The sequence below is a fragment of the Moschus berezovskii genome, chromosome 15 (assembly GCF_049115385.1).
Source record: "Moschus berezovskii isolate FMDL1 chromosome 15, NW_MosBer_1.0, whole genome shotgun sequence".
NCBI lineage: Eukaryota > Metazoa > Chordata > Mammalia > Artiodactyla > Moschidae > Moschus > Moschus berezovskii.
Genome location: NC_142474.1, coordinates 50,829,046 through 50,853,169, shown reverse-complemented (window position 1 = coordinate 50,853,169; position 24,124 = coordinate 50,829,046). Strand labels below are relative to the sequence as shown.

Below are 24,124 nucleotides of genomic sequence, written 5' to 3'. Positions count from 1 at the left end.
TTTCAGGAGGGCAGTGGGCACAGCTGAGGTTCCCACAGTGTGCAGAGCCCAGACTCCTCCCCCTGGGCCACCTCATAATGCTTAGACATTTAGAGTCACTCAAATGTTAGTGCTGCACATTTAGTGCAAATGGAGTTGGATCCCGTTATGAGCAGAGCTAAAAAAAGACCTCTGCGGTCATCTGGCCCAGTTTTTTCATTTTATAGATGCAAAAGTGGCACTCAGGGGACACAGCAGTACAAAGAAGACGAGAAGCCGCATGGTAAGCTTTTCCACATCACACACCACCTTTGGTTGGAAAAGGTTCCAAAGGGTAGGTCAGGCTAAATCTTGAGAAGAGGATAATTTAGTTCAATACTGAGTTATTTAGTGATGGCGGCATTCTTTGCATAGATTATTTATTGTATTTTATTATAGTGTTAGTTGCTTAATCGTGTCCAATTCTTTGCGATCACATGGACTGTGGTCCACCAGGCCCCCCTGTTCATGGAATTCTCCAGGCAAGAATACTGAAGTGGGTTGCCATTCCCTTCTCCAGAAGATCTTCCTTACCTGGGGATCAAATCTGGGTCTCCTGCATTGCAGGTGGATTATTTACTGTCTAAGCTGCCATTTTATTATAACTTGTACTCAAAAAAGCTTTATTGCTATAACTGTAAGATCAGACTTTTATGTTTTATCTTAAAGAAGTTTTCATTGAGTCGGCATTTTTGTCCACATGTACATTTCTATAGAGGTTAAAAATTCAGAAAAATGGTTAAGTCACTCTTACTTGGGATCATTTTAAGGCATTAAGAAATAGCCGGTCTATTAAATGATATTGTATACCACTGGATTAGTTTCATGTAATTTTTAAAAGCTAAAAGAATAAAAGGTCTACAAAACAGGTGTCCTGAAAGAGCATACATATTTAAAAACGTTTAACTGACACAAGCATGAGAGTTTTTGGCTGAACCACAAGAAGCTCTTGTCAGATAAGTATGATATGCTGGAACACTGCCAAGTTACACTCTTTCCTACCAAAAAAAAGTGAAGTTTATAAGTTTTTTAAGACAACAGGACTTAATGAATCTAGAAATCTTATCCTTACATGTGAACATGTCTTAGTTTATTTAGTTTTATAATGAAAATATTGCTTCTCTTTAATCCTTCTAAGAACTTGATCCAAACTTGAGACTTCATTCACAGGTAAGATTTTAAAAGGCATTTATGGCATAATTAACATTTTGATAGCACATAATATTTGCCAGTACACTTAAGACTGACGATTTGTACTCTGGCTGCAAATCTGTACCAGTTTCACGTGCTGATCTCTGCCACAGCTGAATGTCATTGCCTGCTTTCTTTACCATTCCCCCTGTTCTTAGTCTTTAAGGAAACAAATTGGCATAGACAGTGTGGCTCCTGTAGCTTTCCTTCTTTGGTTTTTTATATTGTTTTACTTTGGGTAGTGGCTGATTAATAAGATGCACCAAAAAGTAAAGAACACTGAGCAGCAGTGGAGCCAGGTCTCCTGACAGAGCAAAGCTAAGGGGATCAGGCAGGGGACCATCTGCCCCTGGGTGCCGGCTCTTCTGTTCGTAACTCAAGTGCTCTGTTTCTGCTCCGGGAGCAGGCTGGTTTGGTCAACCAGGTCCAATGTGACAGATAATTTTTCAAATTTAGTCACAAGGACCATCCTGAGAAGTCATAAAACGATTCAAGGGTAGAAGTGCTCTGGATCTGAGGCCTCATTACATAAAATTTCAGTGGAATGCATGATTAAAGGCCGGTTAATTGTAACCGACTGAATGAACCATTAAAAGTTACTAACGTGGATATTCATGAAGTTAAATTAATTTACAGAGGATTCTGAATCAATAGTCCAGCAAAAAGTGGTTGCCTTGCATCCCTGGGCAGGTCTGCAAATTGGCTGTGCATCTTTTCGCAGATGAAATATTAAACTCCCATTGTTTACCAGAGGAATGGTTTTATGTTTACTGGCTTGTTCTACCTGGTCAGGCAAGATTGTTTTGAACATGGTGTGACACATATAAACCTTATTTACTTATTTAACTAGGTGAGGTAAAGCCTAAAGCTAGCACTTTATGTAGGTTATTTATGAAATGAATGTATCTTCAAATTGAGGGCTTATTTTTTAGAGGAGTTTTAATTAGTTTTCACTATCTTTGTAGCATGTTCTCTAAACAATGCACACTGAACAACTGTGGCTCAAATGAACTAACAATTATGTTCAGGTAGGAATTAATGTGCAATTCTTAATACCCTACGACTTGGGTGTTAAATTTACCATAAGATTTGGTCAAATATAACTTGAGGGAGCTTATATACAATACAAATTAGAAAGTATTGACATTCGCTCCATTTCATTCATTTTAGCGACCCCTACTCATGTTTTCCACTTTGTCATCACACATAATTGAGAAAATCTGGAAAAGAAGGATATTCTATTGCTTGTGGCCATATGTTCACTCTTGTCATTGTGCTTTCTTCCTTCCTGATAGCCCAAGATTTCTTTTCTGTCATTCCCTTTTTATTCAGAGGCTGCTTTCAGACATTCGTTTAGGGAAGGTGTGCTGGGGACAAACCCTCTCCCTATTCCTTCATTTGATTTCTTCTTCATCTTTGAAAGATCTCTTCTCAGGATACAGAATCCCAGGGTTGACATTTTTTTTTTAATGCAGGAGAAATACACTACTACTCAACTTCTACTGTAAAGCTGGCAGCCCTGAAAACTCCTTTTTTAATGTAGCATGTATTCCTGCTTCCAAAGGAATGAGGAGCAGACACTTCCACGTGCAAGACAATTCTTTTCTTTAGCATTTGAGGTCTCCTGTTTCCAGCTGGCTCTGTGATTTCCTATGAGAAATTTTTGGCACTTAAACTGTTTCCCTCTAAAGGTATATGCACTTCCCTTCTCTGATTTCAGGATTCTCTCTTTGGCTTTAGTTTGCTTATGACACACCGTGACCTGGGTCTCCTTGGATTTATCCTGTTTGGGATGCAGGATTCTGTCTTTTTGCTGCATGTGGGAAAATTTCAGCCGTTATTTCTTGGACTACGTTTTCAGGCTCATCTTCTCCTGGAATTCTGGTGACAGGCACGTGAGACCCAGAGGAGTGGCTCAGGCTCAGCCCCATTCTGCAGTCTGGTGCCATTGCTCACAGGGGCTCACGCAGGCTCCAGTCCCCACTGCCACATCACTGATTCCTCCTGTGTCCTCCCACATGGCTACGGAGTCTGGGTGCTGAGGCTCTGAATTTCAGTCATTGTATTTTTAAGTTTTAAATTTTCCATCTGGTGCTTCCTTATATCTTCACTTCTTTGTGAAGACTGTATCTTTTCATTTGAAGCACGCTCACGATTGGGAGCTGAAGCACTTTTATCATGATGATCCATGTCAGATAATTCTAGCATCTTTGTCACCTCAGTGTTGGTGTCTGTTGATTGTCTTTTCTACTTCAGTTGAAATTTTCCAATGAGTGAGTTTTGAATGACACTTGGGGATTCCGTGGTGGCTCGCTCAGTAAAGTGTCTGCCTGCAATGCGGGTTTGATCCCTGGGTCGGGAAGATCCCCTGGAGAAGGAAATGGCAACCCACTCCAGTACTCTTGCCTGGAAAATTCCATGGACTGAGGAACCTGGTAGGCTACAGTCCATGGGGTTGCAAAGAGTTGGACACGACTGAGCAACTTCACTTTCACTGGGACATTCGGTTATTCTGTTGGGAGACAGAGGCCCTGGATCTCCTGTGTGAAGGTGTTCAGGGTCTCATTCCAGGCCATGGTGGGCTCCTCCCTCAGCCTCTATTCCTGCCTGGGGAGAGGGCCTGCTCTTTATGGCTAAATGGGTGGGATCGAGGCCCCCACCAGGCTCTTCTGATTCCACTCTGGCTGAGGGGGCGAGAGTGCCTTATCACTGCCCCACGTGGCTTCCACTGACATCACGGGTGGTGCAGGGTGGAAGCCTTGAGTCCTCACCAGGCTTCCCAGCAGGAGAGGGCAGGATGCCTATCACCACTGTGGCGAGGGGGAATGGAAGGCCAGGTTTCCATGTGGTTTCCAGGGCGTGTCCATTGTCACTGCTGCTGAGAGGGGAGCAAAGCCCCATCTCCCTACTTGGTCTCTGACATCACCATGGCAGGGTGTGTGTGTGTGTGTGTGCTCTGCTCAGTGGATGCCAAAGGCTGGGATCCCCACTAGTGGGCATGGGTCGCAGGGCGGCAGTCTTCCTGTGGCTGGACTAGAGCAGTTGGTATGCACAGCCTTCTTCTTACCAAGTGTTGAGGTTCTGATCCCCAGGGGACTCACTACTGACTGGGTTGTTCCTTGGGTCCTAGGAAATCTGCCCGTCTTCTCTCCACCCTCCAGAGTCTTCCTGGGTTTGTTTACGTGTAATATCCAGAGATTCTGGCTGTATTTAGCACAAGAAACATGGGAAAATATGTATTTCATCTCCCTAGAAGCAGAGGTCTCCATAGTTTTTTTTTTAAAGAGTTGATAAGGGATTAAGTTACTATCTATTTTACTGCTTCCCAGATGCCTTACACATGGGCCAGCCCAGAAAACTCCTTAGTCTCTACTCATATTTTACATAAGAAAAGTTTAAGAAAATAAAAAAAAGCAAAGTGTCACTCAGAAGGAGCTTCCAGGCTGCTCTGATTTCAAAAGTATATTTACAAAAAGCAGGAGAAAAGGAAGATAAAAACTGAAGAAAACTGAAGCTCTCAAATCAAGTCTAGGAGGGTGCAGTCAAACTGGGCTGCATAGGCCCTGGTCTGCTATGTGGCATAATCTGGATTCAAATCCCACAGGCAACCAGGAACATGAGAATTAGATGTGATCTTCTCTTCTAGAAAGTATGAAGTTCAAGAAGCAAAAGAAACTCAAAACTCAGGATAGAGAGATCATGGTACAAAAACACTTGGGTGAAAAATTGAAAGCATTTCCCCTAAAGTCAGGAACAGGACAAGGGTGCCCACTCTCACCACTACTATTCAACATAGTTTTGGAAGTTTTGGCCACAGCAATCACAGCAGAAAAAAAAATAAAAGGAATCCAAATTGGAAAAGAAGTAAAACTCTCACTGTTTGCAGATGACATGATCCTCTACATAGAAAACCCTAAAGACTCCACCAGAAAATTACTAGAGCTAATCAGTGAATATAGTAAAACTGCAGGATATAAAATCAACACACAGAAATCCCTTGCATTCCTATACACTAATAATGAGAAAATAAAAAGAGAAATTAAGGAAACAATTCCATTCACCGTTGCAATGAAAAGAATAAAATACTTAGGAATATATCTACCTAAAGAAACAAAAGACCTATATATAGAAAACTACACAACACTGGTGAAGGAAATCAGAGAGGACACTAATAGATGGAGAAATATACTGTGTTCGTGAATCGGAAGAATCAATACAGTGAAAATAAGTATACTACCCAAAGTAATCTATAGATTCAATGCAATCCCTATCAAGCTACCAACGGTATTTTTCAGAGCTAGAACAAATAATTTAACAATTTATATGGAAACACAAAAAACCTTGAATAACCAAAGCAATCTTGAGAAAGAAGAATGGAACTGGGGGAATGACCACAGTCATCAAGAGAGTATGGTACTGGCATAAAGACAGAAATATAGATCAATGGAACAAAATAGAAAGCCCAGAGATAAATCCATGCACCTATGGACACCTTATCTTTGACAAAGGAGGCAAGAATATTCAATGGAGAAAAGACAATCTCTTTAACAAGTGGTGCTGGGAAAACTGGTCAGCCACTCGTAAAAGAATGAAACTAGATCACTTACTAACACAATACACAAAAATAAACTCAAAATGGATTAAAGATCTAAACGTAAGACCAGAAACTATAAAACTCCTAGAGGAAAACATAGGCAAAACACTCTCCGACATAAATCACAGCAGGATCCTCCATGACCCACCTCCCAGAATATTGGAAATAAACGCAAAAATAAACAAATGGGACCTAATTAAAGTTAAAAGCTTCTGCACAGCAAAGGAAACTATAAGCAAGGTGAAAAGACAGTCTTCAGAATGGGAGAAAATAATAGCAAATGAAACAACTGACAAAGAATTAATCTCAAAGATATACAAGCAACTCCTGCAGCTCAATTCCAGAAAAATAAATGGCCCAATCAAAAAATGGGCCAAAGAACTAAACACACATTTCTCCAAAGAAGACAAACGGATGGCTAACAAACACATGAAGATGCTCAACATCACTCATTATAAGAGAAATGCAAATCAAAACCACAATGAGGTACCATTTCACACCAGTCAGAATGGCTGCTATCCAAAAGTCTACAAGCAATAAATGCTGGAGAGGGTGTGGAGAGAAAGGAACCCTCTTACACTGTTGGTGGGAATGCAAACTAGTACAGCCACTATGGAGAACAGTGTGGAGATTCCTTAAAAAACTGGAAATAGAACTGCCATACGACCCAGCAATCCCACTGCTGGGCATACACACCAAGGAAACCAGCATTGAAAGAGACACGTGTACCCCAGTGTTCATTGCAGCACTGTTTATAATAGCCAGGACATGGAAGCAACCTAGATGTCCATCAGCAGACGAATGGATAAGCAAGCTGTGCTTCATATACACAGCCATTAAAAAGAATACATTTGAATCAGTTCTAATGAGGTGGATGAATCTGGAGCCTATTATAGAGAGTGTAGTAAGCCAGAAAGAAAAATACCAATACAGTATACTAACGCATATATATGGAATTTAGAAAGATGGTAATGATAACCCTGTACACGAGACAGCAAAAGAGACAGAGATGTATAGAATAGTCTTTTGGACTCTGTGGGAGAGGGCGAGGGTGGGATGATTTGGAAGAATGGCATTGAAACATGTATATTAACATATGTGAAATGAATTGCCAGTCCAGGTTTGATGCATGATACAGGATGCTTGGGGCTGGTGCACTGGGATGACCCAGAGGGATGATATGGGGAGGGAGGTGGGAGGGGGGGTTCAAAATGGGGAACACATGTACACCAGGGGCGGATTCATGTCAATTTATGGCAAAACCAATACAATATTGTAAAGTAATTAGCCTCCAATTAAAATTTTTAAAATAATTTAAAAAAATCACTTGGGTTTCCTGGCTCATACAAAATTATTTTCAGAAAATACAAAAAGTCTTTGAGAATAAATCACTAACCTGATCACTACTCATGATCTTTGAGGGACAGTGGAGATTAGGAGAGGTGGACAAAGTCATTCAGTTTTCATATTGTTCCTTTTGAAACTATAGGTCAGAGATGTTGAACTTCCTTCTGGACAATGTGTTCTAGAATAGATTATATAAAGGTACTGTGTGTGTTTATCTGCACTAAAGAATAAAAATAAAAACAAAAACACTGGTCACTAGCACTCAGGATGGGTTCAGTAAAAGAAAAGTCATATAACTGGCCTCATATCCATTTTTTACATTATTCCTAAGAGGCATGATCTCATATGATATTTATTTTTGAAGACATGGATGGCAGAAAGTGAAGAGGAAATAAAGAGCCTCTTGATGAAGGTGAAAGAGGAGAGCAAAAAAGCTGGCTTAAAACTCCACATTCAAAAAACTAAGATCACGGCATCTAGTCCCATCACTTTATAGCAAATAGATGGGAAAAAAAACAGGAACAGTGACAGACTATTTTCTTGGGTTCCAAAATCACTGTGGATGGTGACTGCAGCCATGAAATTAAAAAATGCTTGTTTCTTGGAAGACAAGCTGTGACAAAATCTAGACAGTGTATTAAAAAGCAGAGACATCACTTCGCCAACAAACGTCCAGATAGTCAAAGTTATGGTTTTTTGAGTAGTCATGTATGGATGTGAATTGGGCCATAAAGAAGGCTGAGCACTGAAAAATTTATGCTTTTGAACTGTGGTGCTGGAGAAGACTCTTGAGAGTCCCTTGAATAGCAAGGAGATCAAACCAGTCAATCCTAAAGGAAATCAACCCTGAATATTCACTGGAAGGACTGATGTTGATGCTCCAATATTTTGGTCACCTGATGCAAAGAGCCAACTCACTGGAAAAGACTCTGATGCTGGGAAAGAGTGAAGGCAGGAGAAGGGGATGACAGAGGATAAGATGGTTAGACGGCATCACCAGCTCAAAGGACATGAGTTTGGGCAAACTCTGAGAGATGGTGAAGGACAGGGAAGACTGGTATGCTGCAAGTCCATGGGGTCGCAAAGTGTGATATGACTTAGTGACTGAACAACAACAACAAAATACAAAAATATAACTTATTGGTTTTTAAGCAGATTCTTCATTTGAGGTCATGATATGAAATTAAAGATAGGTTTATTTTTAATAAAAATACTTTTAACTGTAAAAAAATAAAATAAAATAAAAAATTAAAAAAAAATAAATAAATAAAAATGAGCTGGAAAAAAAAAAAAAAGATAGGTTTAACTATATCAATAGGGTATGAAAAGTTTGATTCTGCTTATAAAAAACTAACAAAATTAAATATATAGATCAATATACTAAATGCAAGTATGGTTGAAATAACTATTATTCTACTTCAGAAAATACTTTTTAGTAAGTAGAAGGAGCCGGTCCGTGGCCTTTTAGGAGCCAGGCTGCACAGGAGGAGGTAAGTGGCAGGCGAAGGAGTGAAGCTTCATCTGTATTTACAGCTGCTCATCACTTGTGTTACCGCCTGAGCTCCACCTCCTGTCAGATCAGCAGAGGTATTACATTCTCAAAGGAGTGTGAACCCTACTGCAAATCATGCATGTGAGGATCTAGGTTGCGCACTCCTTATGAGAATTGTCCAGAAACACCCACCCCCCAACACACACCGGTCCATGGAAAAATGTCTTCCATGAAACTGGTCCCTGGTGCCAAAAAGGTTGGGAACCACTGGATTAACAAGACAAATAAACTGTAGCTCATTTCAAGCTTATCATCTAGTTTATCATTTCAGTTAATACACTTTTTAAGAAGAACCCAGAGAATAGAATATTACAAGAAAAAGAGAACTCACCATCGTCCTCCCAGCAGCTCTTTGCGCTCCCTTCCCTTGCGCTGCTCCCGGGCAATACTGTCTGGTCTGAGGGCAGGTCATCGTCTGGCATGCCACCTTCACAGTCGGCTGCATCTGTGATGCTTTCTTCTTCCACAATGTGGAGTTTGTCTTCATCGTCTGAATCTGAGTTTGTTTCTACCACAGTATTATAATTTGTAACTGTAACACAAATAAGAAACAAACAATCAAAACCAACTAATATAAAAATCAGTTTTTACACCTTAGTAAAAGGAGATCAATCCTGGGTGTTCACTGGAAGGACTGATGCTAAAGCTGAAACTCCAATACTTTGGCCACCTCATGTGAAGAGTTGACTCACTGGAAAAGAGTCTGATGCTGGGAGGGATTGGGGGTGGGAGGAGACGGGGACGACAGAGAATGAGATGGCTGGATGGCATCACCCACTCAATGGACATGAGTTTGAGTGAACTCCGGGAGCTGGTAATGGACAGGGAGGCCTGGCGTGCTGTGATTCATGGGGTTGCAAAGAGTCGGACACGACTGAGCGACTGAACTGAACTGAAAAAGAAATTTTATGAAGTGCTTAAAATAGATTGTCACTCAATAATAGTTTATTTTAGACTGTAAAATGTAAACTAATGTATTTGATAACATGCATATATATAGCACTTACTAGATACACACGAAAGGCAAGTGCTGTGATTCATGGGGTCGCGGAGAGTCGGACACGACTGAGCGACTGAACTGAACTGAACTGATGCTTAGTGAACACTTAATTGTATGTACAGGTGCTTTATAAAGAGTAACTCATTTGATTCTTATAGCAACATTTTAGCAACCCTATGAACAGAGGATCTATCTACTGCCTACTGCTTATAGCCCTATTTTACAGAAGTGGGAACCAAGACACAGGGAAGGTCACTTGTCCATCTAGGAAGTGGCAGGGCAGGGATTTGAACCCCAGGAATCTGGCTCCATATTCTGTGTTCTTAAACATTCCATCAAACATCTTCTCCAGTTATAGCAAGCTTATGTTATATGATACTGCTTATGTGGAATGAGGGCTTCAAATCTTTCAAGTACTACAATTTAAGAGAAGAGTTCATCTTCCCGAATAAAATGGCAATGCAACATCAAGTTTAACAGTATTCTCAAGTTGTCAATTAGGTCCAGGCATTTTTGATTAATCCCATACCAACTTTAGAAAGAATCACCCAATATAACCAAATTTCCACATAATTCAGACATGATTTAAGTGATGTTTATATGTAGGTAATATTTATATGTGAGTCATTCTGAAAAAAGAAACCTAATGTTCAGTTTTCAAATGGGCATCCTTTCTACCTTTTCAATGAACTTCAGTAAAGTTTAACACCAGCGTTATAAAGATATATAATTATTCTGAATGACCACAGCTCACAGAACCAAAACAAATAATATAGTCCAGTCAATATTTTTCCTCCACAGTCTTTGTAATATTCACTCTAATTGGATTAATTATTTAGACCTTCATTGGAAATGATCACTGGAATAGCTCTTTTCAACAATCTGCAGGATGATTCTTACGTGCTAAAATTGAAGGGGAAAAAATAAGCTTTGTTCACGGAGCCAAACAATAATTGCTTTCAGTTATTCTTTCCATTTTTCCCTTAAAATTTCCAATCATTCTTGAAAGAAGATAATCACCTAAATGCTTAAATGACACGCATATATATATATACCCCTCCCCATATAAACACACACAGACACACACACACCGAAGAACACAAAAGAAGAAACACAATCTAAAAGTAGGGATGTGTATGTCAAGGCAGGAACTAATAACCAAAAATCTCCAAAACTGCTTTGACAGACCAGAGGAAGACCCCTCTGTTCAAAACAGTACCAGAGGTACCCTTCTGCCCACATTAGGAACTCTTCCATATCTGAGGAAAAATATCAAGTCTTGTGTCTTTAATACTTTGGAATAAATACATTTTCCCAGATCGTTCCCCAGAGCAAATAGTTTTCTCTCTAGTTTTAATGTAGAAGTAATAATGTCACTGTAAAAAGTTCACCCAATACAAAACATGTAAAATTAGTAAAAGCCCCCTCCTCCAATTTTTCCTTCCTCAACACATTCTTTCAAGGTAACAGTAACACAAGGTTTATTAATCAATTTATGCAATAGGCAGACATGCTACTTGGAGAACGAAATGCAACCCACTCCAGTACCGTTGCCTGGAGAATCCCATGGACGGAGGAGCCCGGTGGGCTGCAGTCCATGGGGTCGCAAAGAGTTGGGCATGACTGAGTGACTAATACACACACACAGACATGATACTAAGTATTTTATACGATGCTGCTGCTGCTGAGTCACTTGCAATGCTACAGACTGTAGCCTGCCAGGCTCCTCTGGCACGGATTCTGTCCATGGGATTTACCAGGTAAGAATATCGGAGTGGGTTGCCATGCCCTCCTCCAAGGGATCTTCCTGACCCAGGGATCGAACCGTCGTCTCTTGTGTCCTACATTAGCAGGTGGATTCTTTACCACTAGTACCACCTGGGAAGCCCATTTTATATACTTTATACTATTTAATTGTAACACATACCTCACCTTATACACTTTTATTTAATATAAACCCTACATATATAAATGTATGCATGCATATCTAAATAAACACACATGGGGTCACATTATACTGTTTTGCCATGTAGTTTTTGTGCCATGTAATAACATATCCTGGAAACTTTTCTATGTGAGGATCTATTGAGCTTTTTCACTCCTCTGGATGGCTACATAGCATTTCACTGTACAGACATAATCTAACCAATCATCTGTAGACAAAATTTAGCTTTTTTCTAGTGTTTAAGCATTGTAAACAATTTAGTAATACATTTTCTTATAAATACATCTTTGGACATTCCTTAAATACATTTTTCAGATACACTGGTAGGGGTGGAATTGCTGAATCCAAGGAAAACTTATTTAAGTAGCTATGAAAACACAGGAATTCCTTCCACTCCAGTCACGCCACGAATAAAGTAAATTGTGAAACTATGTGACAGGTAAAGAGTGTGATTCTCAAAGAACAGTCTACAGCTGGAAAAGCGTTTCCCAATGAGAGTAAGCGTTTAACTGACAGTAAGATATAAATGTGTGTGTTTATAATTTTACTTATTTTTGGCTGTGCTGGGTCTTTTTTGCTGTGCATGGGCTTTCTCCAGTTGCAGCGAGTGGTGACTACTCTCTAGTTGTGGTACAAGTGTTTCTCATTGTTGGGACTTCTCTTGTTGTGGAGCATGGTCTCTAGGGTATGCGGGCTTCAGTAGTGGCGGCACATGGGCTCAGTAGTTGCAGCTCCTGGGGGTTAGAGCTTCAGAAGTTGTGGTTCATGGGCTCATCTGCCCAGCAGCATGTGGGACCTTCCTGGATCAGGGATCAAATCCATGTTCCCTGCATTGTCAGGCAGGTTCTTTACCAATGGACACCAGGGAAGTGTGTGGGTGTGTGTATGCTTGAATGAGAGATCTTACTGACAAATGATGCACAACGCTATTAGTCTTGTTTTTACTTTCCAGAGCTCCTTATTAGTAGCCTACTGAAAGCCTTACTGAAGTCATTTAAAGTTGAGACAGTATATAAAGGCACTTATATGCCCCCAAACTAAAATCTGAAGATAGCTAATGTTTCCTGAGGATTAACTGATTCTGTTGTCCACTAGACCTGGCTGCCACAGAAGGTCTGGTTCAATGCAAAGCTCTCACTGTGCTTGGACATTCATAGATAGATAAAATTTCTACTAATTTCCAAAAGGAGGTTTTAGTACCTTTTCAGTATCTTGCAGTGGCCATGGGTTTGCATTGATGCTATTCTTGCCTTTAAATACAATATACTCTAGTTTAGTTTTATTATTATCAATTTTGTTGGCCATAGGTTGTCTGGTTAACTCTAGATTGTATACTTACATGTACACTTAAAAGTATTTGGGGCTTGAAAATTTTCCAAATTTTTAAGATATATACATACACATTATGGTTTAAATATTTACTTGCATGCTTCATAGTTTTCATTAAGTTCTTTTTACTCTGAGCTGTTTCATTCTATCTGAATCAACTGTAGCCTGAAGTCCTCTTTGTGAATATCTGTCACTTTCCAGGGTTCCAGCAAAACTCCTTCCTGTGCCCCAGTAGAAGCTGCCTTTGTAGTATGGATGACTATAAGCCACATAACAAAAACACAGACACTGCACATATTCTACTGTTATCTTTTGAATTTTCCCCAAAGTGTATTTTGAATAAGTGGAATAAAACTTGAAAAATCCAGAAGAGCAATATATTTTGTTGACTAAAATGGAAAAAAAGATAAATAAGCCTTCTTACTGTCTTTTGCTTCACAGTCACTTAGTGGAGAAAAAGTAGTGAAAATCACTTAAATTAATTATCATAACTCAGATAACACGCAAGCCTGTATGTCTGGATCTATCCTTTGCTGAATCCACAGAGCTAATTTCAAACTACACAGCTCCCACATCAGAAACACAGAGAGAATAACGCAGGGCCTTTATAAATTGTAGAAGACAATGAGTGTCAGTGATCTCAACTGTCTGCCCATCTATTCCCATATCTCTATGCTGTGTGCAACATGTTAATAAAAAATAATGAAATACAGATAATCTAAAGAGAAGCATTTTTAACAATCACAGGTGATCATTACCTCTCACTTTTGAGTTTTAATTAAAATAATAAATTTTAAGAAATGAAAATATAAAGGTTTTAGAATCTTTAAATATATAAAAATCACATAGCAATATCATATTATAAATATACACAATGTGAAATTTACACTTCAATGGAAATGGTAAACTTATCACTGCATCCAGACTGTGGTGAGGATACGCTGGCTCCTGGTGGTGATTCTTCGTGTCATTTGCTAACATTAATGCCAGATTGAACAGTGTTTCCCACACAATGTGGTTGTGAGGAGCTAATGACTGAGACATGCATTGTGCTCAGATCTGTATTGTATCGGCAGTAAAGACTACAGAAGTATCTGCTATTACTCTCAGCTTCGTGGCATCTCACTAAACCTTTACAACAATTCCTAAGAAGCAGGTACTATTACATCTTCCTTTTATAGACAGAAAAAGAGAAAAAGTAGCTGAGTAACAGTTCTGAGGTTAAATAGCTACTAAGTTGAATAGCTGGACTCCGATCCCGGTCTGTCTGATTCTACAACCCATATAATTTTACTACTATGTATAAAGCCTGCTGGCTGAAGATTTCTGCACTAGTGATAAATATTTTTACACTTGTATTTCTGTGTCTAGCCTGTTCTGAGGCCCTGTAATTCCATACTTAACAATTCGCCACTAAAAACATTTTCAAATGATTCAAAAACTTTAACCATTAGAATCTGAAAATAATATAACCAATAGTATCCCATGAAGAAATACCATCATTATAACCAATAAGCCTTTACAAGACTTGCACATACTATTTTCAATACTTGATAGTATGTAGTACTGTATCAAAGGCGCTCATTAAACTCTATGTACCTATTTCTTAAGTCACGTACAATTATAATAAAAGAATTAGCTAAATTAGATGAATGAGGTTCAAGAGCTGAGCAATACAATCCCAACTTCATCACAAAGGTAAGAGAAAGATATTTGAAGGCTTTATAAATAGAAGCCCCACCAGACCCTGTGTATACTCATGCTGCAGTGCAGATTAGGTTCCTATATGTGAGGGGAGGCTGGGGGGTGGGAAGAGGAGGTGGGGTGGCTGGGGTCTGATTCACAGGTCTTCGGTTAAAGACACAGGCAAAGGCCACGTTTTGACATATTTTCTGATGTACAAAGGCATTTTTCCTTCCAGAGGAGAAGTACATCATGCTGAACTACATCCCACTCCTTCACCAATCCCCAAACACACACATCTGCATGGCAGAAAAGAAAACTTCTCTTAGGAGAAGACACAAGACTGGTCCTTAAAAGCTAACAAACCACTTCTAGCAAACTGTTCTACGTACATCATAATTTAAGAAAGACCTAGAAAACAGGTACACTGAGTCACGATCGCCATACTAGAGGGGGATGAAGCCATATTTTACATGTGTCTGCACTATGTTGAGAAAAACATAATTTAGGCAGGAGTGCCATGAAACAGATTGGAAGGTGGAGACACTGCACAAGTACTTCCATTATTGCTAACATCGCTGCGATGAAAATACCATCATATCATGTATTCATATTTCTCTTGACTGGAGCATAGTCCCTGACACACTCACTGCCTTCCCCTTCCACACAGCAGGTACAGAATTATTTGCTGAACTGAATGTGAGCCCACACTTATCTATTTCTCAGGGAAGAAGTCAGTCAATATATTTAAGTTCTACTGATAATTCAGGAAGATAAAAGACAAAGCTGCAATGATAACCAGATAAAATAAACTTGTCAATTAACACACAACATAGAAAGAAGAGGTCATTTGACAATTTGTAAGGTTCGAGAAAACTTGTGCTAACAGCATGACTCCAGGAAAGAGGCGTGCTGTCCATAAATACTACATTCAATATTTGTTAATAAGGTTTTTGAACTAATTTATAGATAATGTTCACTTACTATCTATATGTGTTTTACTGCATGAAGTTATGATGAGTATGCATATTTAATATAACATACAAGTAATCTAATAAATGGGTTTCCCAGGTGGCTCAGTGGTAAACAATCTGTCTGCCAAGCAGCAGATGCTGGTTCAATCCTTGGGTTGGGAAAACCCCCTGGAGAAGGAAATGGCAACCCTCTCTAGTATCCTTGCCTGGGAAATCCAATGGACAGAGAAGCTTAGTGTGCTGCAGTCCATGTGGTCACAAAGAGTTGGATATGACTAAGAGACTTAACAACAACAACAATGTAATAAAGTACAAAGTGTAATTAGCTAATTTTAAGTCCTTTAAAAATAGACATCATAGTGATTGTAGAGTGCTCTAAACACTGAACATGTGAGATTTTAATAAACACTAATGGTTCGGCAAATTTGGAGGTAATTTATTTCAATTCCTCTCTAGGTACAATCTTTCTTAAGAGTACCCAATAAACAATAACCACAGACTCTTTTGACATTTTCAAAATAATTTGAGAAACATAACTTCAACTAAAGTCAGTAATTCTGAAATTTACCCCTGCAAAAGGGCTGGTGGTTTTCAGTGCCTCCAGATACCAGCTATTAATAGATGGACAGCTGAGAGCCAAGGTGGGAGGAAGGGCTACTACCATGCACAGAAGCCTCGTTCTTATTTTCTCCCCTCTCTCATTACACAGAAATCACTGCATATTCATAAGATCTGTCTTTCGTCCTCTCTAGTTCTTATCTGGACCTTTCTCCCATTCTCCATGGGTCCCTCTGTATCTCTTCCTAAGAGCCATCCCAAGTTAACATCACCTTTTCCTGCCTTAACAAAACTCCCACTCACTCAGGGAGCTTAGTTTAGCCAATGTTTGTATAATTTACTATACGGTTGGCAAAACTGTTAAACAGCAAAATTCTCAGTAGATTAAACTAAACTCAGTCCCAAGAACAGGTGAGGAATGTATATAGACTAAAATAATTCATGCTAAATTATCAATAACTAATAGTTCCTTTACAGGTAAATATTGATAAAAAGGATGCTTTTTAATTTGTATGACTTCTTACTTATGTAATACCTGCAGTATGAAAAAACTCAATGTGAAGAAGGGATTTAAAATGCATACATAGAAATTATTAAGTCAAAAAGGAGAAAAGCTATATAATCAAATCAATCCAAAAGTCAGATATTTAAATAATAACATAGACAAATCACTCGCCCACTTAACACTAGAAAAAAATTGAGAGGCACAAATATTCAATATTAAAATACAAACAGAGAAGTAACTAACATGACTTACCAACAAGAGGAATTTAACAGACAAACTTTATAAATATTTTGCACAAATCTAAGCAAATAAATTTGTAAACATGGGTGAAATAACTTTCTTAGAAACTGAAAATGATTATAGCTATATTTATTATTTGATAGAATTTATAAAATTATAGAAGAGAGAGCCAAGGTAGACGGACTATAAAATAAATTTGGGAAGATATCAAATAGTTAACCATAAAGTGCCATATGTTTTCCCAGGTGAACTTTAGGATCTTCAAAAGACTGATAATTCTGTTGCTTTTTCAAAGGAGAGGAAAATGAAGAGTCCAAGTTCTTTTTATGAGGCCAGCATAGTAACAGTCAACTCAAATCTGAGGAAGACCACACTCCTCCCCTCCCCACATTCCACCCAATAAAATCAGTCTTACTGGTAATCACTGATGTAAAAATTCTAAATAAAATATTAAATCCAGGATTATATTAAAATAATAAAGCAAGCACTACTCAATATTAAGAAATATATGAGAATTCAGTACATTAACACAACAAAGGAGAGACAACATGACTTGTATAGAAGCTGAAACACATCTGAAAATATTCCCTATTCCTTGTTGATAAATGCTTTTTCATAAAAAATAAAACTGAAGCTAGTATCCTGATAAACAATTATGTATTGGGAGGCATTTTAAAGATAAAGATGTTTAATGTCATTAGAAATTAGCAGTATTCTAAAAGAACAAGCCAATATTTTAAAAGAATGAAAGACAAGCACAAATAATAGAAAAGAAAAAGCAAAATTATTATTGGCAGGTGATATGAAGATGTTTCTTCATGAAGAATGCAAGAAAAATCACTAAGAAACCATTCAGTTCAGTTCAGTCGCTCAGTTGTGTCCGGCTCTCTGTGATCCCATGAATCACAGCACGCCAGGCCTCCCTATCCATCACCAACTCCCGGAGTTCACTCAAACTCATGTCCACAGAGTCGGTGATGCCATCCAGCCATCTCACTCTTGGTCGTCCCCTTCTCCTCCCGCCCCCAACCTTTCCCAGCATCAGAGTCTTTTCCAGTGAGTCAACTCATCGCATGAGGTGGCCAAAGTATTGCAGTTTCAGCTTTAGCATCAGTCCTTCCAATGAACACCCAGGATCGATCTCCCTTAGAATGGACTGGTTGGATCTCCTTGCGGTAACAAGGGACTCTCAAGAGTCTTCTCCAACACCACAGTTCAAAAGCATCAATTCTTCAGCGATCAGCTTTCTTCACAGTCCAACTCTCACATCCTTACATGACCATGGGAAAAACCATAGCCTTGACTAGACGGACCTTTGTTGGCAAAGTAATGTCTCTGCTTTTTAATATACTATCAAGGTTGGTCCTAACTTTCCTTCCAAGGAGTAAGCGTCTTTTAATTTCATGGCTGCAATCAGCATCTGCAGTGATTTTGGAGCCCCCCAAAATAAAGTCTGACACTGTTTCCACTGTTTTTCCATCTATTTGCCATGAAGTGATGGGACCAGATGCCATGATCTTTGTTTTCTGAATGTTGAGCTTCAAGCCAACCTTTTCACTCTCCTCTTTCACTTTCATCAAGAGGCTTTTGAGCTCCTCCTCACTTTCTGCTTCATTGACTATGCCAAAGCCTTTGACTGTGTGGATCACAATAAACTGTGGAACATTCTGAAAGAGATGGGATTCCCAGACCACCTGACCTGCCTCTTGAGAAACCTGTATGCAGGTCAGGAAGCAACAGTCAGAACTGTACATGGAACAACCGACTGGTTCCAAATAGGAAAAGGAGTACGTCAAGGCTGTATATTGTCATCTTGCTTATTTAACTTATATGCAGAGTACATCATGAGGAACGCTGGGCTGGAAGAAGCACAAGCTGGAATCAAGATTGCCGGGAGAAATATCAATAACCTCAGATATGCAGATGACACTACCCTTATGGCAGAAAGAAACCATTAGCAATTAGAAAATTTGGTAAATAACTAATTATGAATTCAACAGGAAAAAATCAATAGCTTTCCAATAAATCAACAATAACCTGCAAAAGACATAGCAAAAAAAATTCTACTAATAATATTGATAACTACTCAGAAGATAATACCTCCAGAAAAAAAGAAGCCTGGAGAGCTAGCAGGGAGCTGGCACACTCAACGAGCATGGAAGGATGTGGCTGAATGAAGACATCCCTCTTGGGTAGAATGGTTTCATATGGTAAAGATTCAGTTCTACCTAAAATAATCTACAAACTCAATGCAATTCTGGCCCAAGTACTAACATGCTATTTTAGATTCTAAATGTAGATGATCTGGACCAAATGATTCTAAAGCTTACAAAGAGATACAAGAGCACAGTCTCTGGAGCCAGACTGCTTGGTTCTAATCACAACTTCCCCTCTTACTGGCCATGTTGCCTTGGGCACATTACTCAGTCTTCTCATGCCTCAGTTTCCTCATCTCTAAGATGGGAATGATGATAGCATGTCCCTAATAGAGTTGAAATAATGAGAAAAAAATTATATAAGCAAAAACTTCATACAATACTGTACATAAGTGCTCAACACATAATGTTAGTATTATTATTTTCTGGGAAATAAAACAATTCAGGAAAATTCATTAAACTAATAGTTAAAGTGATAGGCTTCCCAGGTGACACAGGGGTAAAGAATCCACCTGTCAACATAAGGAGACACCAGAGACACAGGTTCAATCCCTGGGTCAGGAAATGGCAACCTATTCTAGTATTCTTGCCTGGGAAATCTCATGGACAGAGGAGCCTGGCCTGGCAGGGTATAGTCCATGGGATTGCAAGGAGTCATACAGGACTGAGCATGTGTGCGCACGTGCGCACACACACACACAATGGTGGTGGTGAGGCAGGAGATATTTGGGTCCCAGGTTGAGTAAATGGAGTTCACCCCCTGTGGACAGAAACTCCATAATTGAAGGATAACAGAAGGATAAATGGAAGGATAATCTGAGTCCTGCCCAGATACAAGACAGAGACCACATATTTCTCATTCTTGAAGTCAAGGAGACCTTCCCAACTAGAAAGCTCCTTGGAGGTCAAAAGGGGAGTGATGTCAGTCTACTCATAGCCTCTTCACTGGAATCCATCTTGGCTGAGAGATGCATGTACACATATGAGAGGACCCTGAGATAAACCAAACACTGACTCAGACCCAGGCAAGTCAAAATGATTAGCCAAAGGAAACGGGAAGAAAGGGCTCATACAAGTGATTTAAACTAGCACAAGGGTGTGACTCTCAGAGTCTGCCCATGTGTCTATCTACATATACTCTTTTTCCTCTAATAAATACGTTACTTGTTTCACTACTTTCTCTTCTTGTGGGAATTCTCTACAAAGTAGAAAAGCCAGAGTCTTGTCACTGATCACCAGTCTAGTGACTGGGATTCAGCACTCGCACTGCCATGGCCCAACCTCAATCTCCAGCCAGCAACCAAAACCCTGTTTCAAGCTGCTGCAGGACGAGGCCACTGGAGATCAGTGGTAGGAGAACACAGATGAGATGTACCAGACAGGAAAGGAATCTCAAAGCCATAGAAATGGAAAGATTTACACCAGCACAGGGATGGGCAAATGATCAATGGACCTCACAGAATCCAGAAACAGATCCCCAAACATATGGTGGTCGTGCTCATCAGATTCCCACCTCACAACTTCAACCAAAATGAAATCTGCATGAGTCAAAGATTTTAATCAACAACAATTAAATCATAAAAGTAACAGAAGAAAGCACAGGCAAATCCTTCTACAGACTTAGAATAAGGAAGGCTGTTATGAAACAGACTCACAGAATGAACTTATGGTTGCTGGGGGAAGGATGGGTGGAAGGGATAGATAGGGAGACTGGGATGGACAGGTACACACTACTGTATTTAAAATTAATAACCAACAAGGACCTACTGTATAGCACATAGAACTCTGCTCAATGTTATGTGGCAGCCTGGATGGGGGCTGTTTAGAGGACAACTGATATATGTATGTGTACAGCTGAGTCCCTTTGCTGTTCACCTGAAACTGTCACAACATTGTTAACTGGCTACACCCCAATACAAAAAAGTTTTTTTTTTAAAATAAAGGCTGTTATAAGCATAACACAAAATCTGTGATTATACATAGAAAAATTAAAGTCAGAAGACAACAAACTGTGAAAAACATGTGCACTCCATGCTCCTAAAGGTTGATTTATTACACAATTCTTAAAAACCCATGAGAAAATGATGACCAACCAATAAGAATATACAAAGGAAATTCACACATGACAGCATGAGTGGCCAATAAGCATGTAACAGGAACACTCAGCTTTGCCAATTAAAGACACGCATGTACTCAGTCATGTCCGACTCTTCGTGACCTCATGAACTGTAGCCCACCAGGCTCCTCTGTCCATAGAATTCTCCAAGCAAGAATACAGGAATGGATAGCCCTTCAGTGGTAGAACATTCCCTTCACCAGGGAATGTTCCCGACCCAAGGACTGAACCTGGGTCTCCTGCATTGCAGGAGGCTACTTTGCTGTCTGTGCCACCAGGGACGCCCGTCAATTAAAGCCGTATTTACTTTAATCCTATCTTGTTAACATATCATTACTTCTATACATAACTTCAACTCTCCTGCCTTTCTCTGACTTCAAAGCCCCTATTTTCATTAAATCTCACTTTTCTAGACTCTATACCTCAGTCCTGCTTTCCTGCAAAACGTCCTGAAAATACTGCCTACACTTGTCTCTGATGTCTCTATTTGCTTTAATCTTGTCAGGTCTGTGAAGGATGCTTACATTGTTAAATCCAATGACAATCAGGCCTCATGTTACATGACCAAGTAGCAGCATTTGACATAATCCATCACCCTCTCCCTCTTCAAAGCAATCTCTTCTTTCTGCTCTCTCGGTTCTCCTAATACACTGCTGCTTTTCTGTTTCTTCCCTCCATCTCCCAACCTCAATCTGTCTTATGGCTCTAAACCTGCTTTAATACCCGAGTTCCAGTTTCTCCTCTGAACTCCAGACTTGCACAACCACTGCCTACTTGATGTCTCCACTTGGATGTCCAAGGGCAGACCTGCCATACCCCAGGTCCAACTCTTGGGCCTCCCCTGTTCCTCTCCATTTCAGTCAACAGCAACTCTGTTCTTTCAGGTGCTCGGGCCAAAATTCTTCATGTCAGCTTTGACTCCTAATTTTCTCTTATATTCCACATTTAACCCAGAGGGAATGTATCTTAAAATACCTTCAGCATCTGACCACTCACTCCCCGACCCCACCACTCTCTCCAGAACATTGTAACAGGCTCCCATCAGGCCTTCTTCCTTCTTCCTCTGTCTTCTGGCAGTCAGTTCTCAGTACAGCATCCAAACAACCCTCTACAGCATCAGAGGAACCCTGTCACCCTTCTCTCAAACCATGTAATGATTTCCCACCATATCCTCTGTAATTCAGAGGCCCTTCCAGAGCTGTGCCCCTCCCCTGCCACCTCCCAGACGTCACCTTTGCCTTCACGCCTGCTCCCTGCACTCCAGAGGCGCTGGTCAAGGTGGGTACTTTACTACTGACTCTACCTGGGAAGCCCAAAAGTTAAGAGTGATCGAGTAAATAACTACTACAGGATTCCCTATATCATTGAGTCTTAATCTTTATGCCTTGATAATGAGCTACTAAATTAAAATTTTTTATACTTCTGGTTTTTAATTTGAAATATGTTGAAAAGTTAAATGGATTTGAATTTTGTATCAAAGAATTTCTAGTATTTGGTTGTACCAGTTTTGAGAAGCAGCAGAATGGTAACTATCTTTGGAGAGAAGCTTTTCAGAAAATAAATAATATCTAGTAAACAGGAAGATCATGTGAACTCACTACACTTACATTTTCATATAAACTTGACCTTAGAGAAGAAATGACCTTAGTGGTCAAAGAAATAGAGACTCTAGGAAAAAAATACATAAATGGAAATTTAAGATCATATACAGAAACAGAAAAAGGGGTATTTTTAAAGTATTTAAAAAACATTATGACCTACTGAATTTCTACTGCCAATGAAAAGTTAAGCCAATCAATACTGTGTAAATAGTTTTACAATCTGCCTCAAGAATACTACATATTCAGTTATTTTATAAATGTAAATTCAGTTAATCTGTACAAAAACCATATTAAGAGTTATTAATACTCTTAGTGAATAGATAAGAAAACTGAGACTTGAAGAGGTTATGGAATTGCCAAAGGTAGACCAGTTGTTCTGGAGCCAGGATTTCCAATCAAAGCTGTGTGGCTCTGGAAATCCTGCTCTGAACCTATATATACTGCCTCCCCAGGCAAGCAGAATGATAGCACCAACAAATCCTCACAAACCAGGAGCAAAGAGAGGGTCGTGATAAATTATTGAATACTTCACTGACAAGCATTTAATCAAATCTTTCTGACCTCAGAATCTCAGAAAATAAAACTTAAAAATATCCTTTTTATTCATCTTTACATCAGAATGACATTTGAAGACACAAATAATTACAAAATGGCAGTTCAGAGATTGTTTTATTTTCTTGATTTAAATTAATCTCCAAAATATACAAGCAGCTCCTTCAGCTCAATTCCAGAAAAATAAGCGACCCAATCAAAAAATGGGCCAAAGAACTAAACAGACATTTCTCCAAAGAAGACATACAGATGGCTAACAAACACATGAAAAGATGCTCAGCATCACTCATAATCAGAGAAATGCAAATCAAAGCCACAATGAGGTACCATTTCACACCAGTCAGAATGGCTGCTATCCAAAAGTCTACATGCAATAAATGCTGGAGAGGGTGTGGAGAGAAAGGAACCCTCTTACACTGTTGGTGGAAATGCAAACTCGTACAACCACTATGGAGAACAGTGTGGAGATTCCTTAAAAAACTGGAAATAGAGCTGCCAAATGATCCAGCAATCACACTCCTGGGCATACACACCGAGGAAACCAGAATTGAAAGAGACACATGTACTCCAATGTTCATTGCAGCATTGTTTATAATAGCCAGGACATGGAAGAAACCTAGATGTCCATCTGCAGACCAATGGATAAGAAAGGTTTGGTACATATACACAATGGAGTATTACTCAGCCATTAAAAAGAATGCATTTGAATCAGTCCTAACGAGATGGATGAAACTGAAGCCTATTATACAGAGTGAAGTAAGCC

The 24,124-nt window shown here is 39.4% G+C and overlaps 1 protein-coding gene and 1 non-coding gene across 12 annotated transcripts in view; both read right to left on the bottom strand.

Moving 5' to 3' along the window:
• The window catches only part of ZEB1 (zinc finger E-box binding homeobox 1), a 198,426-nt gene that overhangs the window by 48,711 nt on the left and 125,591 nt on the right, over nucleotides 1–24,124 (bottom strand). For all 11 annotated transcript variants that reach the window (XM_055429742.2, XM_055429750.2, XM_055429807.2 and 8 more), the window contains one exon: nucleotides 9,034–9,234. In XM_055429742.2, the coding sequence (XP_055285717.1) occupies nucleotides 9,034–9,234 (201 nt within the window). The remainder of the gene's footprint in view (nucleotides 1–9,033; nucleotides 9,235–24,124) is intronic.
• On the bottom strand, nucleotides 2,677–2,802 carry LOC129535385 (small nucleolar RNA U109). Its single transcript, XR_008681652.1, has one exon. It is a non-coding gene; the product is annotated as a small nucleolar RNA U109 (small nucleolar RNA).